At 35.1% G+C, this 16,974-nt stretch overlaps 2 protein-coding genes across 3 annotated transcripts in view; one reads left to right on the forward strand and one right to left on the reverse strand.

The window, feature by feature from the left end:
- LOC145324590 (uncharacterized) overlaps window positions 1-16,974 on the forward strand; it is a 28,579-nt gene that overhangs the window by 8,543 nt on the left and 3,062 nt on the right. Inside the window, exons 2-10 of one of the 2 annotated variants that reach the window (XM_080167175.1) lie at window positions 1,850-1,952; window positions 2,340-2,394; window positions 2,572-2,629; window positions 2,822-3,110; window positions 4,108-4,178; window positions 4,889-4,962; window positions 5,480-5,555; window positions 6,203-6,573; window positions 6,947-7,105. In XM_080167175.1, coding sequence (XP_080023301.1) covers window positions 1,850-1,952; window positions 2,340-2,394; window positions 2,572-2,629; window positions 2,822-3,110; window positions 4,108-4,178; window positions 4,889-4,962; window positions 5,480-5,555; window positions 6,203-6,573; window positions 6,947-6,990 — 1,141 coding nt within the window. In that variant the 3' untranslated portion in view covers window positions 6,991-7,105. The remainder of the gene's footprint in view (window positions 1-1,849; window positions 1,953-2,339; window positions 2,395-2,571; window positions 2,630-2,821; window positions 3,111-4,107; window positions 4,179-4,888; window positions 4,963-5,479; window positions 5,556-6,202; window positions 6,574-6,946; window positions 7,106-16,974) is intronic. The other variant, XM_080167182.1, reaches the window with a different exon arrangement.
- Window positions 7,914-15,716, reverse strand: LOC145324608 (uncharacterized). Its single transcript, XM_080167193.1, has 9 exons — window positions 15,587-15,716; window positions 14,935-15,030; window positions 13,962-14,053; window positions 13,105-13,176; window positions 12,324-12,383; window positions 11,477-11,563; window positions 9,692-9,748; window positions 8,956-9,021; window positions 7,914-8,050 (listed from the first exon to the last, which is right to left on the reverse strand). The coding sequence occupies exons 1-5, from the start codon at window positions 15,635-15,637 to the stop codon at window positions 12,338-12,340; spliced, it is 357 nt and encodes a 118-aa protein (XP_080023319.1). The 5' UTR covers window positions 15,638-15,716; the 3' UTR covers window positions 7,914-8,050; window positions 8,956-9,021; window positions 9,692-9,748; window positions 11,477-11,563; window positions 12,324-12,337.

Raw genomic sequence — 16,974 nt, forward strand, 5'->3', positions numbered from 1 at the left:
TAAACTTTACTTTTTTTTAACTTCAAGTTTTTAATGTTTAAGTAAACAAGTCATATGCTATCCTAGGACTTAGCTTTGTTAAAATAAAGAGCTCATTCGAGATTTCCTATAACAAACCAAAAAGTAATCTTGCTGCGTCATTGCCAAAGATGTTACAAGGTTCCTACTGCTGCTCTGTGAAGTGCGTGATATGAATAGTTAGAACAGGGGAATGCCTTGGCCCAAAACAGCTGCAACTCATTACCATGTAAAGTAAGGACTTCCAGACAAAAGTTGTGCAATCACAGAGTTGGTTGTCTAAAGGGCTAGTGAAAATATAATCATGCACAGAAATTAAGCAAGATTTGGCTCAGAGATTAACCTAAATAAGATCTTGTGTATATCGAACTCATTTGCTATCTAACAGAATGATTGATTGTTAGTCTGTCTGTGTGAACCGAATGATCGTGTTAACCATTGGACCAATATGGTCATAATAAAACTTCTTGTAGATAAATTGTAGGTTAAGAACTTTTGAGAGAGGATTCCTCAACCTCCTAAAGAGAAATTGTCCCTTAAAAACTAACTCTTACAACCGTTTCTTTTAAAACTAATGTAAAGTTTAGGGTTGACTCCACCCCTTCTGTCAAGTGTCCTTAAAAGCCTCTTTAATCGTAGCCAATCATATAAGATATACAGTGTATATTTTTCTTCTATTATACCCCTTCATATTAAGTATTACATTGTCCAGGTATTTCATATTAGATATGAAACATATGTTTTGCATAATATAAACAATCATAAAACAGCTGTTCGCATAATGTAAACAAATATCTCTCTATATTCCTTGGCAATATTATTAAAAGGCTTTTTGTGAAATACCCAAAATATAATAATATTTTTTTAATCAATAAAATTGATTTTATTATTTTTACACTAAGCGTTTATTCTTGTGAAAATGAAAAGGCTTTTTCTCGGTATCATTATTTTTTTACTTAGGGGCTATTTACTACCCCTTATATCTCGAAAACAGCAACTCCTTTGTAAAATCTGGCTTCAGATATTAAATCTACACGAAAAATAAGTATGGATAACCCTCTATACTCAACTCTTCTATGCCTGTTAGGGAAAATATATATTTCAAAACTAAGATGTACGTGGTTCTTTAGGTAGATTTTTCCATTTTTTCCGCATTTTTTTTGAGTCCAAGGATCCGGATCCGCATTTTTTTGCGGATCCGGATCCTTGGACTCGAAAATATGCGGATCCTTGCGGATCCGGATCCGAAACCCTGAAAAATAATAATCTATTTCTAAAGTAAACTGATTTTCTGGGATTCGGTCCGTTAATTAATCCGGGAACACGACATTACCCTCGTTTTTTTTTTTGTTCGTGGGTTATTTCGAAAATGATTCGATTTGCCATTCTTAGCTAGAAGCATTTAAATGATTAAATGTACAGCAATTTAAAAAAAAAAGTTACATTACCGTTACCTAACGTTGCAGAGCCGTTTGATTTTGGTGCTGCTCCGGCTCCGTCGAGCCGCCTGTGAAAGTAACGGCTCCGGATTTGGCTCCGGTTCCCGCTCTGACCTTAAATCAAGAAAAACTCAACATGCTTTTTTTTTGCCAAATCTATTTTTGACTTTTGATGGTTTTAAGACTTGAAAAATTTAAAAGGGGCATTTACACACAACAGTGCAGAGTTACCAAACTATAATTAGTAAAAATCCCTTTTTTTTAGCTAACCCGGAGCCGTCTTTGAACGAAAATAACGGCTCCGACTCCAGCAAAATATGGCGGCTCCCGGCTCCAAAACACTGTGGCGTCAACTATAAAAAGTAAAACTATTGTTTTTTAATTTTTTTTAGGGAAGGCTTGGCCTTGAGAAATGATGCTCAGTTGTCCAATATTCTCACACCTCCGAATCGCTCATCTGTTGTTTTCAAACATCATGCTTCTAATAATAATGAGGTAATAGGTATTATGGGGAGAGCTCCATAAAGGACGTTTTAACTTAGATTAGAGAATTTAATTCTAGTATTTTTTTATGTATTGGAAAAAAATAGAAAATGTTTTGTAACTAAACTGTTAGATAAAATTAATGAATAATATTAAATGTCGTCTTACACAAACTATTTATCGATTCTACTATATCACCAATGAAGATTTTTTGCAGGTCTTGATAAAGTTTTACCTATATATGAATAGTACATCCTTCTTCATTAAAATAAACGCGCTTTACCCCACCGCCCTCATCCTAAAAGAAATCATTTTTACTTTTAAAAACAAATTTAAAAGTTTTGATCCCCCCTCGTTGTTTTTTCTCTATTTTTTTCATCTGTATTACCTGTCTTTCAGGTAAACGATGAAAGCCATGTAGACAACACTCCAGAAAGAGACAGACACAGAAGACAATCAGGAATTCAATGTTTTTCTTGTATTTATTGTGAATCACAAGATTTTAGCTATTTCGATAATAAGTTACCTAATGAATTTTAGTTTTGTATATCTGAATTGATTGTGATAATGATGATAATGACTAAAAAGTATTAAAAGTTCTCTGAAATTCTGTTTAAGATAACATTGAAATAATCAGGGGGTAGTGATCTTCATAACAAAGAAAATTCTAGACCTACTGTTAGGGAAAGGTAAAGTTGTTTTCTAAGTTGTGTTTTTATAAGGAATTTGTGTCTAGTGCATCTATTCTTAAATTTTTTTCTACCTATTTAGCTATTATGCTGTAAGTAGATCGGCTGCTTAATGAATATTCTATGTCCGAAAACGGCTTGTCAGCCATTTAGCATTTTTCTATAAGTTTTGTTAAATATGTCTTGTTGTAGGAGTTCTGAAAAGAAGCAAAACCCGTTTACAACACCAGCTAGAAGAACTAGCTCCCCTTTCAGTTTCTTTCATCCTCCAAACCCCAAAAGCTGTGCAAGAATGATTACACCCCATGGAGCTAGAACACCTAATAATGGAGCAGGAGCACCTATAGGAGCAAGAACACCCAATAATGGAGCAGGAACACCCATAGAAGCAAGAACACCTGTAACTCCCGCTTCAACGTGCACTACTCCTAGAAACCTGGTGAGGGAAGAAAATCGGGAATATGAAAGGTTGCTGCAAAACAGGAATGCGTTTGTTTATAGATATTGTAGCAGTGCGACTTATTAGGAATAGAAATTGGCAATTAAATGTTTGTTTAAGTTTAAGAAAATTTCTAAAGGTATACTTTTTCATGGATTTTCAACTCGTCGTGTTAAATCAGAAGATTCTATTTAAGAAAATTAGCTTCCTTTCTATAATATAAAGTATTTAGCTTTGTCAGTCAAGGTCTCGCTAACTAATAAAACCGATAGGATTTATTGAATTTTTTTTTATTCATTTCCCAGTAAGATTATCCTGGATACAATGGGGGGGGGGGGGGGGGGGGTTAATGTAACCATCTCGTAATCAATGATTAAATGGGACTTAGAATTCGAATTTCGATCTGAAATTTTTCGTGAGTAATCCTTGGTAGGTTTATTTTCCCTAAATCGAACAAAATGTTTGAAAAGTAACGGCTGGCGGCTCGGCCGTTTAGCCGTTTTTTTTTGCCTATTTTCAGGGCAAATTCATCATTAATTACGTAGGTATCAACTTTTTAAAACATATTTTTGGTTTAATTCATATTAAATGATAGCAATAACCATATTTTAAATTCTAGTACCAACAGCTACCGGCTAGAACCGTTTGATAAGGTTTTTGAGCGAGTAAAATTATTATGTGGAGATAGGTTTCGTGAATAATATGCTCTTAAGATTGGCAAAAATTGGCAAAACGGCTGAGCCGCCAGCCGTTAACCGTTACTTTTCCAACTTTTTGTTCGATTTAGGGAAAATAGACCTACCAAGGAGTATTCATGTAAAATTTCAGATCGAAATTCGAATTCTAAGTGTCATTTCATCACTGATTACGAGATGGTTGCATTAACCCACCCCCGCCCCCTTAAATAACTAAACGTTTACTGTTATGCATTAAACCCAAATAATTAACCCTGTCAATCAATGTAAGGTTTGATGTAATACAATGTTTTTTTTGTATGTTTGTTTATAAATACGCCAAAATTACAAACGCATTTGAATTTAGTGGAAAAATGACTCCAAAAGTTGACAGATCAATTCGACACATCGAAAAACCATCTGGGGAGTTAGACAGGTAGTGTTTACTAGATTCAAATCACATTTATTTCAGGGATCTAAATGGATAAGACAATGGCCGATAAATTAATGTTAATCCCTATTGATGACAAAATTACCCTTTTTGTATATTGAAATTAGTGGTTGAAACATTTAAACACTCAACTTTATGATCTAACCAATCAAAATTCAAAAGTTGATAAGCCAACGAATAAGAAAACATTATTATAAAACTTTGGGAACTAGTGCAATAAACAGTCCTTTTATTTAGGTAGATAATGTGTGCAATTTTGTCATAGGCAGATAGTACCTAAGTAATACGGAAAGGAGAGGCTTTTAGATTATTTCAGTTTGCTTTCTTTCACTAACACTGTAGAAAAATAGTTTTAATAATATAGATCATTAGCTACAATAAAAACCCTTTAATATAAACTAGAAGGCTTTTATTTTTCTGAAGCTAAAGACCGTTGTAAATACATGTCCGCCTTTATTGGGTAGATTAATAAAATTCTTTGGTCGGTTTCTAATAATTTCCTGACCTCCCTCCCCCTCTCTGAAAGGCTAGGGGCTAAGCAACTAGTTAAAATTATTTAATACATTTATATTATTTAAAAAACTAAAATGTTCAACAGAAAATCGCAAACGCTTTGACAAAGTCAAAGCTACAAAATAACAAGTCTTACCTTTTTCATAAATCAATGTAATTATTAAACTAATTTTATTCTTCAGGGGCAAGAAGGTGCCGCCAAAACAAAGAAAGCCATCGCTGTCGAAAAAATCTAAATCTGATGAGAAAACTCAAGGTTTCGAGATTTTTAACATTTTAATTAAAAAGAACACTAGGTATCTTACAAATCATTACTTTCATGTGGAATTTTCTTGAATGAATTTGCATTTTAATTATAGAAATTGAGATATTTACTTAATCTCAAACTTAAGGTGCTTAACATCACTTTATCTTGTTCGTGTATAGTCCCCATTATTTAATACCTACCGGCTACCTAACTAGTTTTCAATCAAATACTTTTATGTAAAGAAGTTAGTAAGTTTTTTTTTGTCTAAAGCTTCAGATTCCAATAATTACCGCAACCTACTAAATACTCCTTTAAGGGAAGCTTCACCTAGGTCACGGGATTGTTTTTGGCTATTCTGTTTTTAGATTACAGTCTTTGGAGGTTTAGGTTGTTTTGCCCCCTTTAAAGTCCTTCGAATACAGAGCACCTAGATGCTTGGGATATTAATTAGCAACCCTTTACATATTTTAATAAAGATTTGTCAAATCAAGCCTATGCAACTATTTCATTTAACTTTTTATTTTAGGAGCTACCACACCAAAGAGAAAGAAGTCGTTAGATCCCGAAGTGTTGTCCACCCCAGTTGCAAAGCCAACACAAAAAGGAAATAGATTTGAAAAAAATTATCGATTTCATACCTATTTTTGCGAGTGTGACTGTGTGTTGAAGAGTAATAGTAATAACGTTCTAAGGTTTTTTTTTCGTATTCATTCGAAACCGATTAATAACCGGTGGACTAGAACCAGTTTTCATCCATACAAAAAAAACTACGTCTAGCATCGTATTATATCCATTTTTCTATGAATATAAAAATGTACAATCATAAGATTAAAACCAGTTTTTTTAGCTCGTGCCTTCGGCATCTCGGGGCTAAAAAACTGGTTTTAATCTTATAATTGTACATTTTATTTCCGCGGAAAGCTGTTAATCATACGATGCGAGAAATAACTATTCTTAACTTTTGTCCCTTCAACGAGTCCTCACCCTGCTAAACCATAAATACTATATTTAAAACGTGTTTCCTTGAAAGTAAAACCGAATCGAACCAGTACTTTCCGAGATTTTAAGCTTCAGACAAAAAAAACTTTATATAATAGGATGTGTAGAAATTACGGATTAATTCGTATCTTTGCTGTAGTCTGTTTAAATAAGGATTGTGCGCATTAAAAAAACTGCATTTCTTTGTAACCATTATTAAAGTGTCATAATAAATCCATTGGTAGAAAATTTCAAATGTATTTAATTGAATAGGGGATGAAATGACATCATGTACTCCATCTCGTGATAAGCGACGTAGTGGCTCCTTTAGCAGCTCAACTCCTGCTATTCCTCCTAAACGATGCAAAGAAGAATCCCAAAATAATCCGGGAAATACCATGGAAGTTGCAGAAAATGTTCAGAACACTCCCAAAGATGCTACTGATGACAAACTTGAAGACGCTGAACTCTCCCCCCAATTTAGTGATGAAGATGGTAACCTCCCAGCCCCAAGATATACTGACCATAGACCGGCAGCAGAATCAAGTATGTTTCATTTAAGTTCAGATACTGAATCCCAAGATCAGCAGTATAAACGGATGATGAAATCAGATGACAGTCAGAAATTAATCCAGTCAGAAGGTTTTTGGCTATAAAAATATCCTATAAAAATGCAAGTCAATCCGATGAGATCACTTTAAGTTAAAAACCTAGTCTAATATATAAAATTAAGGTTGTTGAAATTGTTGAGATAAAATTGAAGACACATTGTAGATTGAAGGCTTAACTTTATTCTTAAATCCATCAAAATAGATAGTATTACTCCGAGTCTACAAATCTAAAGAAAACTTTGGAAACAAATAAATAACTTTTTAAAAAAGTTATACCTATAATAATAATACCTATTCAAGTATTTGTTTGTAAGTTTGACTTTAATAGCATGTTCGATTATATTTAGAACTTATTGGTTATAAAAAGATAAAATATGTTTTATGGCAAAAATTATACATTTTAGTTGGTTTCTTTAAACTGGCGAATACACCTACTTCATCGCCTTAGCCATACAGGAATAAACATATTATCATATAAGAATCATTCAATATAATATATTTTTAAACATAAGATAAAGTGTATTTTAAATTAAGACGACATTTTAGTTCTTCTTAGCCCAATGATACTGTGGTAATCAACACCCAAGTTTATGTATCCTTATCCCTGTTCACATTCTTATACTCTCTGGCTGAGTCAGACCTCCACTTGTAACCGCCACCATACTCCATCCTGCTGTGTTGAGGGGTAGTTGATTGTTGCAGGCCAAAGAGTGAATACGCTTCCTCCCGTCTGCACTTGGTTAGATACAAGCCTATAAGTCTAGGCTGGCGGTATCTATATTTCCCACGTGTTCAAGTACGTCGTTTCTTACCTAACTAAGAAACAGGACGTCTGAGCCTTTAATATATATATCATAATAAATATATCCTATAATAATAATCCCATTAATCTGCCTATTTCTAACCAGTTTTATATGTTTAATAAATGTGTATTTTTTAGAAATACTTTGTTAGATTATTGATTATTAAATTGTATCGGAGCTACTCTATACTCGTATTCGCAGTCTGTCTGTACATCCCCTCATACGTCATTTTGGCGCAGTCTTGTCTACCACTCATTTTTTGAGGGGGGAAGGTTTGGATAATTAGCGTACAGACAAAATTAAATTGTAAAGTAGCTTCGATTGCAAAGTGAAATTAATATTTTCCTGATAACTAAGTTTATTCACGGAAACGGTTTACAGTAACAATTTGTTACAGAATATTCATAATAATTATTTCGTGGCAAACTGCCAAATAAAGATAAAAAGGAACCCGCCTTTTATTTTCACACTAGTATTTAATTTCACACATTTCCATATTTTCTCCTTAAAACAGGAAGAAAGGGATATTCCCAAGTTCTTAAAAAGTTTCGTGGTAGACAAATCAGTGTTAACGAACACTACACTCCAGCACCATGACCGATAAGAAAAATGATGATAAACAAAAACCGCCGCCTCCGCCGGCTCCGGCCGTCCAAGGTACCTCGCAGCAGCAGCAGCAGCAGCAGCAGGCTGACCCGCTTTCCCCTGAAAAAATCAAAGATCTCATATCGGAAGCGTTAAATGATAAGTTAAACGAATATTCGGCACATTATAGAGATTTAATAAAACAAGAATCCGAGATTATGCAGCTCGAATTAGAAACAAAATGGGCAGGGTTTAAAGACACAGAATCACATCGCAGATTATTAGCCGATACCGACATTTTAGATCTAAAACGCAGAGTATCAAAACTCCCAGCGGACGGAAATCTTGGCCCATTGTTTGCGGAAAAAACGCTAAACGAAAGTCTTAACATGACTCATTTTAACACCATAGGTGATGATTCAATTAATGCCACTTTTTATGACCGTATATCGGTCCAGCAAAAGATAAACGTGGTTGAATGGGTCGCCAAGGATAGGATGACAGCCCCAGGTTGTATGGCCTATTCAATTGTAGGCTTTATAGGTCCGGCGGATAATGATAATTGGATGAATGTAAGAGAAACTTCTCTAACCGAATATGAAAAAACCTTGCTAGAAAGGATTCCCTTTATCCCTGATAGGATTAAGTCGTTAGAACCCCTCCGTAAAACTACAAGGTCTGCACCCAGTGTAGCAAATAGACCCTCTACAAGAAATACGCCAAACACAGGCGCAGCCGCAACGGCAACAACTAGCGCCGCCGACGATGACTTTATTAAAGAATGCTTTATTAAGGGACAAAAATGGGATTCCGATTTTGCGAGGGATGCCCCTAGGTGGGACGGTAGGGCTGACTTTGATAACTTCTTTTCTAATATGTGGAGGGTTGCAAAGACATATAGAATCTGTGACCCAATCCTTTTTAAGGATATTTTATACCAGCGAATTTATGACTCTAGAGGCGAACGATTAGGAGACTTAATTACGCCTGAAAGAAATCAGGCCTTATCTGCTTTAAGTTATTACCTGATGATTAGGAGGCTGGTCACTCCTTTCTCGGATCCAGAAGTAGCCTCTCAGTACTTCTACAACCTAAAACAGGAGACTAATCAACCCCTTGACACCTATTTTGAAAACAAACTTAGGGTGTTCAAACTCATGAATCCTGGTCTCATACCTAAAAAGAAGTGGAAAGAATTCTATCTTAACGTTAGCAAAAATCTGCTGTATACCAACCTTGCCATAGACATGGCCAATTATGTTGAGAGCATGCAATTTTTGGACGATTACAACGCTTACTTAAATAAACTTATTAATCTCGGACAGAGATACGTTAACTGGGATGGGTCTGGCCATATTAGCAAGGAAAACCTTTCTGCTTGCTATTCTCAAGCCATGGAAATGTTCCTACCTAAAAATTCTGCGGAAACGAAAAAACAACCCATAATAAGTATTATCGAAGATAATATCCCCACTAACACGGCAATGTATAAGGAAAACTTAACCGAAGAACCTGACGAGGTTCCTTCTTGGGTAGACCATGAGGATGATCCTATTGCTTGGGATCAAATCGAGGGCGTTATAGGAGCCTTTAATGCGAGGAGTAAAAATATTAAATGCTGGCATTGTAATATCCCTGGCCATGTAGTGCAAAATTGCAACAAAAAGAAAGCTGGGGAGCCCCCAAATCCTGAGTCCCGCTTTGGTAAAACAAGAAGTAAATTCACGCCCAGAAAAGCTCCAAGTAATAGTAATAAAATACCTGAGCAGTATGCGCGTAAAACTATCAACCAAATGGATCAGGAAGCCAGCGAAGAATCTGAAATAGATAAATATGTTCAAGCGATTGTTAAAAATCACGTCCTCTAAATATAAAAATGGATTTATGCGATATTAATTGTCCCTATCCCAGAAAATAAAAATTTGCTGAATGAGTTTCATATTTTGATATGAAAGATAAACAAAATATCCCATGCCAAGCTAAGCTTGCAAATTCCTTAATATCAAATATCCCTTGCCAAGCAATGCTTTGGCGCGAAAAAATAAAACAAATTATTGTTATTAAGTCTGACTAAGCAACACAAAATAAACTCCTCCCCCACCTTTCCCTATCCAAATGTAGCTGATACAGGAAATTGGGGGAAATAGGGAAGTAACCTGAGGAGCATTTCACATGCACTTAATATTTCCATTTTTTAAATCTAATAGTCTTTATCAAGAAGCTAATAAGTGAATACCTATTTTCTATTTAGTAGTATTTATTTTTAATATCGCATGACTTATCTAATATGTAAATATCGTATATTTTGAATGTATATATAGTAGAATCTAAAACATTCTAGTTCAGTTTTAACCGCTAGGGGAACTTAAGCGAATTATCTGTATATAAACAATGATTTTTGAGTTGAACCCTCAGTATCAATTTTATCTGAGAGTTGCTCACTCTTAGCCTCTGATTTTTGTAGCTGAAATATCTCAGCAATTATGTATATTAACTTATCCATATGGATACATATTATTGCATTTTGTACAGTGACAATAATAGAACTATATTTAATTTATTATGTATCCGAAAGATGTCGCCTAGAATGCTACCGCGGTCCGTATAAGTAAATGATAAAGTTAAGTAGGGGGGGGTCTATGGAAAATCTGTATAAATACAAGCAAATTTTCAAATCTAATTCAGTTGTCCTTCAGTTCTTTGTTGTTATCATTTACTCATTTTTGAGCTGCAATCAAGCAGCATTTAAAAATTAAAATCTTTAATCACTTGAGATGTGTTAAAACATTTTGATTAAATTATTTTCCGCTAGGATTACTAGCAGAATGAAATAAAGTTAGTTCTATTAGCTTCCGCTAGGATTACCAGTGGAATAAAAAGTCTATATAAAAGTGAATGCACATTATTAATCGAGGCCAGTTACTACTAAAGCAGTTACTACAAACCACATCCTATTTTTTTAAGCTGATTTCAGCATTAATTATACTCTAGTAATTATATAAGCTTGTTCTACCCCATAGGTGGAAAAATTAAGTATAAATACTAACAATATCAGAATAATAAACCAGTCATCATTGACCCTCTTTATTATATTAACCATATCTAATAATTTTTGAGCTATAATTTAGCGCTAACTTTAAATTATTTGTATCGTGAATCAGATACTGACTAATGACACTATATTTTGTATAAATACAGATGTAAGTCAAAAAATAAGTCAGTCTGTTTTTAATGTCTTGTTAGTTGCAAGCTGAACACTTATTTTTAAGCTACTTTGTAGCCCTTCAATCCTTTAAAACTTTTTAGTTCAGTTATATTCCGATAGGATTCTATCCTATATCCAAGTATATAAATAAGGACCCGTATAAAAATTAAGTAGTTTCTTTAGAACTATTAACATTCTCATGCTTATTGAGACATTTCTGGAGCTGAAAAGCGCTTGATAAAAACTTAATGAAACCCAGAAAGCTATACAAAATTATTTTAACAATTAACCATATTGTTAAAACATTTTATTATTTAAAAAATTTCGACAGACAACTATACCTGGAACACAGGAAGTCTCTGTGTGAGGATTACCATCGCCTAACCGCTGAGGTGGGGATCTTGGAAAATATGCATCTTAGGCTTCGACTAAAAATATAATTTATTTTATAATGCCTATCTGTGCAAAACTAAAAGTTCTTAATCCCGTGGGGGGGGAATTCCTGCAAACCGCTTTAGTGGATACAGGAAATAACTTTAGGTCCCTTATTTCAAGAGAAATTTTAGATGATAATAAAATCACATTCACCCCCGCCAATCTTAGCGCTCTGTCTGTAGATTTAAAACCAGTAAATATCATAGGACATGTAAGTTTAAAATTCAGCTTTGATGGGTCAGATAAAATATTCGAAGAAACGTTTTACATCCCTGAAACGACGTCTAAAATTATAAATCTAGGATATGAATTTCTCAAAGTTAATCGAATTAATTTATTATTAGATAAGTTCTCCTTTGAGCTCCCCAATGGCGAGCAAATCCCCATAGAAAATTCAACAATTAATATAGTTGAAGAAAGTAAAAACATACCCCTAATTCCTACAAGTAATGTTCATACGGAACAAAACTCCCTTATCCCGGGAATAAATTGGAGTCACAAGGGGGGTACTGGGACATTAAAACAAAATAAAACATGCGTAAAATTAGCAAGGAAAACAACATTCTTGCCGGGGGGGAATACAACAATGATAACAATTCCTATTCATCAGAAAAATAGGAAGCTGTATATATCCCCAAATAATTCTAAAATGACAAGCCATAACGGCTTAATGCTTATGGAGGGTATTTATAATGTAAATGAGAAAGGAGAATGTTGGGTAAATTTTGTTAATTTAGCAGGAAAAAATACTACCTTATTGGATAACGTTAAAGTTGGATATTGCTTTGAATTCGAATCAGATCCCCCAAATTCCTGCAATAAAAGTATTAATCAAATAAATGAATTATCAGGAACTACACTTCTTAAAAGAATTAAATTCATTAAAGAAAAATTAGATTTAGAAAATAGTGATCTTATCAAAAACAACCCAGGGATGAAGGAAAAGGTAGTAAAATTATGCCTTGATCATTTTGATATATTTTCGGCTGATGATGCTGATATCGGTAACTGTGACCTCTTACAGTATAAAATAGACTTGATCCCCGGGGCTAAACCTATTAAGGCTAGAAACATTCAGTTAAACCCATTATACGAAGCCAAATTAAAAGAACAAATTGAAAATTGGCTAAGGGGGGGCGTCATTGAGGAGGGCTACAGCGAGTGGTCCTCCCCAATCTTTGCGGTAAAGAAAAAACCGACGGCTGGGGGGGAAGGCAAGCTTAGGTTCGTTATCGACTTTCGTGCGCTTAATAGTGTAACACGAAAAATTAATTGGCCCCTTCCCCTGATTTCTAGTAATTTAGAAAAATTAGGCACTGGTAATGTATTTACCACCCTCGATCTGACTAGCGCATTCCATGCGCTAGCCATTTCGAAGGAAAGTAAACACTTGACCGCGTTCACAGCCCTTAACAGGCAGTATCTTTTTAAGAAACTGCCGTTTGGACTGTGTAACGCGCCAAGTGTTTTCTGCCACTTGATGGACAAAGTCCTAACCCTTATCCCTGGCTTATATGAATTTATAATATCTTACCTTGATGATCTTATTATATTCTCAAAGAATGTTGAGGAACATCTGAAACATCTCAGAAAACTCTTCGGAGTCCTAAAAATAGCAAAACTTAAGTTAAATCTAGCCAAATGTAAATTTTTCACATCCGAATGTACATATTTAGGTCATATAGTCAGTTCCCAAGGACTTAAAATGAACCCCGAATATTTAGAACAAATTAAAAATTGGAGCAGGCCCAGGACAGGCAAGGAACTCCAGCGTTTCCTGGGCTTCTCCAATTATTATAGGGCCTATTTCCCATCCTATGCGAAAAATTCTTGTACCCTAGATGAACACAGAAATGATAAAATTATCGAATGGACCGATTCCCTATCAAAAGATTGGGAAAATTTCATAAATATGTTCTCAAATTCTATAAGTAAAGGCTACCCCCAGTGGGATAATCCTAACCCCTTTATAGTAGACGTAGATTTTTCTACGAGTTATTTCGCTGGAATTCTCAGCCAAAATCAGGGGGGGGTAGAAAGAATTATTGGAATATGTTCCAAAAAATGTAACGGGGCAGAGAAAAATTATCCAAGTTATAAAGGTGAATTAGCATGTCTAGTATTTGTTCTTAAAACCTTTCTTCATTATTTAAGATTCAGAAACTTTATTGTGCGTACAGATTCGATTTCCTTAGTTCATTACAAAAAATGGCAAAAAGGAACAATAAATGGTGTAACTGTAAGATGGATTTACTTCATCCAAAGTTTTGACTTTACAGTAATTCATCGAAAGGGTAGGGACCATTGTAATGCCGATAATTTATCTAGAGGGCAATTTTTATGCAAAGAACATAAGGAAACCGATTGTGAAAAATGTACTAGCTCGTTTACCTTGGATCCTTATGAACAGGATTGCCCATACCAAGACCAGATTTTTGAGTTACATTCGGCTTCTGAAGTCGGTGTGAACAATGTTTGGCAATCTGAAACACAAAAAGATCAAGTATTATCTGAAATTCGTAGGTGGATATTCGAAAAAAAGAAGTTGTCAAGCTTTGAAAAAGCTGAACTAACCGGCCGGAAAGAGGTCCTTTTTAAATTAATAGAACATTTATACGTTATGGAAGGACTTATAATATTTAGACAACCTCTTAGCAATGGAACATTCATTGAAAGACCCGTCGTACCCATTGGATTATATAATAAAGTTTTTGAATTGGCACATAATAATAGTATAGGTCACAAGGGGGTTAACGAAACAACACGCAAGATAAATGAAAGATTCTTCCTTGTAGGAATTAATAAATTTGTCGAATCACGCATTAAAAATTGTATTACCTGCCTAAGAAAAATAGGACAGGTACCTAAACACAAGCAACCTATCACCCATTCAGCCATTAGTCACGAGATTTTTGGCCAGGTGTCAGTAGACCTTATCGGTCCTTTAACCCCTAACTATTTTCAAGGACAACATGTCCGTTACATATTTATACTGGTTGATCTATTCTCTAGGTATGTTATCGCCCACCCCATCAAGGACGCCACCGTGGAAAGCACGGTGAAGGTCATCCTTGAACAGGTGGTACCCATCTACGGCTTATTTCGGTCATTGAGAAGTGACAGGGGAACAAATTTTACTGGGGAAGTTTTCAAAAAGGTTATGGATGAACTAGGTATCGAAACTAAACTTATTCCCCCAAGAAACCCTAATAGTAACCCATGTGAAAGGCATAATCAAAGCATTTATGCAGGTCTAAGATCCGATGACCGATTTGAAAGTAAAGACTGGGCAAGAAAATTAGCCTTGACCACTTTTGTAATTAACTCTAGTACGTCTAGAAGAACGGGGTATACGCCTTATTACCTCATGTTCGGCAGGCAACCAACTCTCAATCTCGATTTCTTTTCTCCAATCTTGCAGAAGAGGCAGGACATTGACTGCAGATCTTACTTGAACTACCTAAAAAATTTGGAAGAAATTATTGCACAGGTTTCCAAGAAATCTAAGATTTATTTAGAGTTTCAAAATAAATCTAGGAAGGCTTCATCTCCCCTTTTCGTTAACGACGTGGTTTTTGCATTTTTTAACCTAGTCAAAATAGGGGTCAGTAAAAAATTGCAATCTTTCTATGGGGGTCCTTTTATTGTAACAAAAAAATTCTCAGAGGCCCTTTTTGAGCTCAGTCCCTTTGGATCAAATCCAATAAAAACTAACCAAGTTGTTAGTAGAGATAAAATACGGAAAATTGATTCTAAAGTAGAATTATTGGGGGAAACACTTTCCTTTAACGTCTTTCCTATTGAGGAAATCGTCCCGTCTGAGGAAATAACCTTAGGAATAGATAATACCGGGCAAACCGAATTAAACGATAATAAAGGTATGGAAAATGACGATTTTACCTACCTAGATAACGATGGTGACGATTTTATAGAAGGAAACCCTGAAACTAGTCAGGATTTACCCCAGGGGGAGGTGGATTGTGATGGGGGAGGGGATATAATGGAAAAAAACTCACCATTTGAGTCACAGCCCATAGACCAAGAACCCCCTGGCGCAGATCGGTCATCCGGTCCTCAAATTCACGTCGAAAATAGTTTCTTGGAAGAAACCGTCCCGTCCGAGGCTTCTTTCTTCGCACAAAGACCCAAACAATCCAGCCCTGAAAAGGTTATTAACGTTAACAAACAAAGCATAGTACCAAAGTATATATTAGAAGAAGAAAGAAAAACTAGGTCACAAGGGGGGGATAACCGCATACATGTCCAAATCGGACTGCATAACCCAATTAAAAGGAAAAAATAAAATGTATATAAATGTATTATATAAAACCAAGGTGGCAAATGTATATAGCTTAATTTACGTATGTATAATAACGAAAATAAACAAAAAAAATATATATGTTAAAACTAACTAATTAACATATTTCAGAGAAAAACAAGAAGCATAAAAATAAAATGCAGCATCATTTGGCAAAGGCACCAGGAGCTCGAGGTAAATTTATTTTGGGATTCTTGGGGCTTTTTATTATTTTGGCAAAATCAAATGCGTCCGAAATAATACAAATAGATGCGACTCAATGTGTAGCAAACGAAAATCCGCGTTTGAAAATCTCTGAATGCGCTGCGTTTCTTAATATTACTAATATTGAACAAAAACAATTTCACCTGCTGCAAAAGGTTGAAAGAAAAATTATACCTGGAATTCGTTGCCACCTCCGAACCAGTACTCATTACTGGTATTGTGGCAGATATAGCCACATACACCTCGCTGCTCCTGCACTCGTTGAGATACCGAACCTCGTAACTTATGAAGACTGTTACACCATGTCCAAAACTAAAATATTTAACTTTGAAGGAAAATCAGTCTCAGTGTATGAACACCAGATGTCATACACGCGTTTCCTGGTAAACGGGACACTTACTTACCCCAACAACATCCTTAACGGCATCGACCCCGCCTGCGAGGGGAACGGCGTAAACATTAACGGCATTTTTATCCCTGGGACATTTGAGGAAAAACAAATAGGGGTCCAGGCTGAGCCTGTTGAATTATTACAAACAAAAGCGGGCTGTTACCTGGGCAGTCACTGGGTGGGAAACAATTGTTTAGATCACAATCTGAGATTAGGCTACGATAGAATTATCTCAGATGATAAAACTGATAGCGCACAAAAATTCACTTCTCCTTGGCGAACGGTAGACATTTTTAATATTTCATTGTTTACATTTGAAGGAGAACAGGGTACCCAAAAATATCTAGTGATCGATCCCCAAATTACTCTAGCACTAGAACTTAAAGATAAAAAACATTTTGAAAGTCTAATTCCCGAATTATTTTATTACAAAACTAATATCGATAACTTAATGGTATGGTTCACAAATGCTATAAAACCATATTTCCCAC

The sequence above is a fragment of the Acartia tonsa genome, chromosome 1 (genome assembly GCF_053477335.1).
Source record: "Acartia tonsa isolate MP-2025a chromosome 1, ASM5347733v1, whole genome shotgun sequence".
Classification (NCBI taxonomy): domain Eukaryota; kingdom Metazoa; phylum Arthropoda; class Copepoda; order Calanoida; family Acartiidae; genus Acartia; species Acartia tonsa.

Excerpts from the sequence above, each read along its gene's own strand:
- LOC145324608 (XM_080167193.1), bottom strand. The coding sequence starts at position 15,637 with ATGACCGATCTGCGCCAGGGGGTTCTTGGTCTATGGGCTGTGACTCAA. Across the intron at positions 14,054-14,934 it reads GGTTGCCTGCCGAACATGAG|ATTGCCAAACATTGTTCACA; the intron begins GTAATAAGGCGT and ends TTTGTGTTTCAG. Across the intron at positions 13,177-13,961 it reads CCTGTTCATAAGGATCCAAG|GACTCCGAAGAGTTTTCTGA; the intron begins GTAAACGAGCTA and ends TGCTATTTTTAG.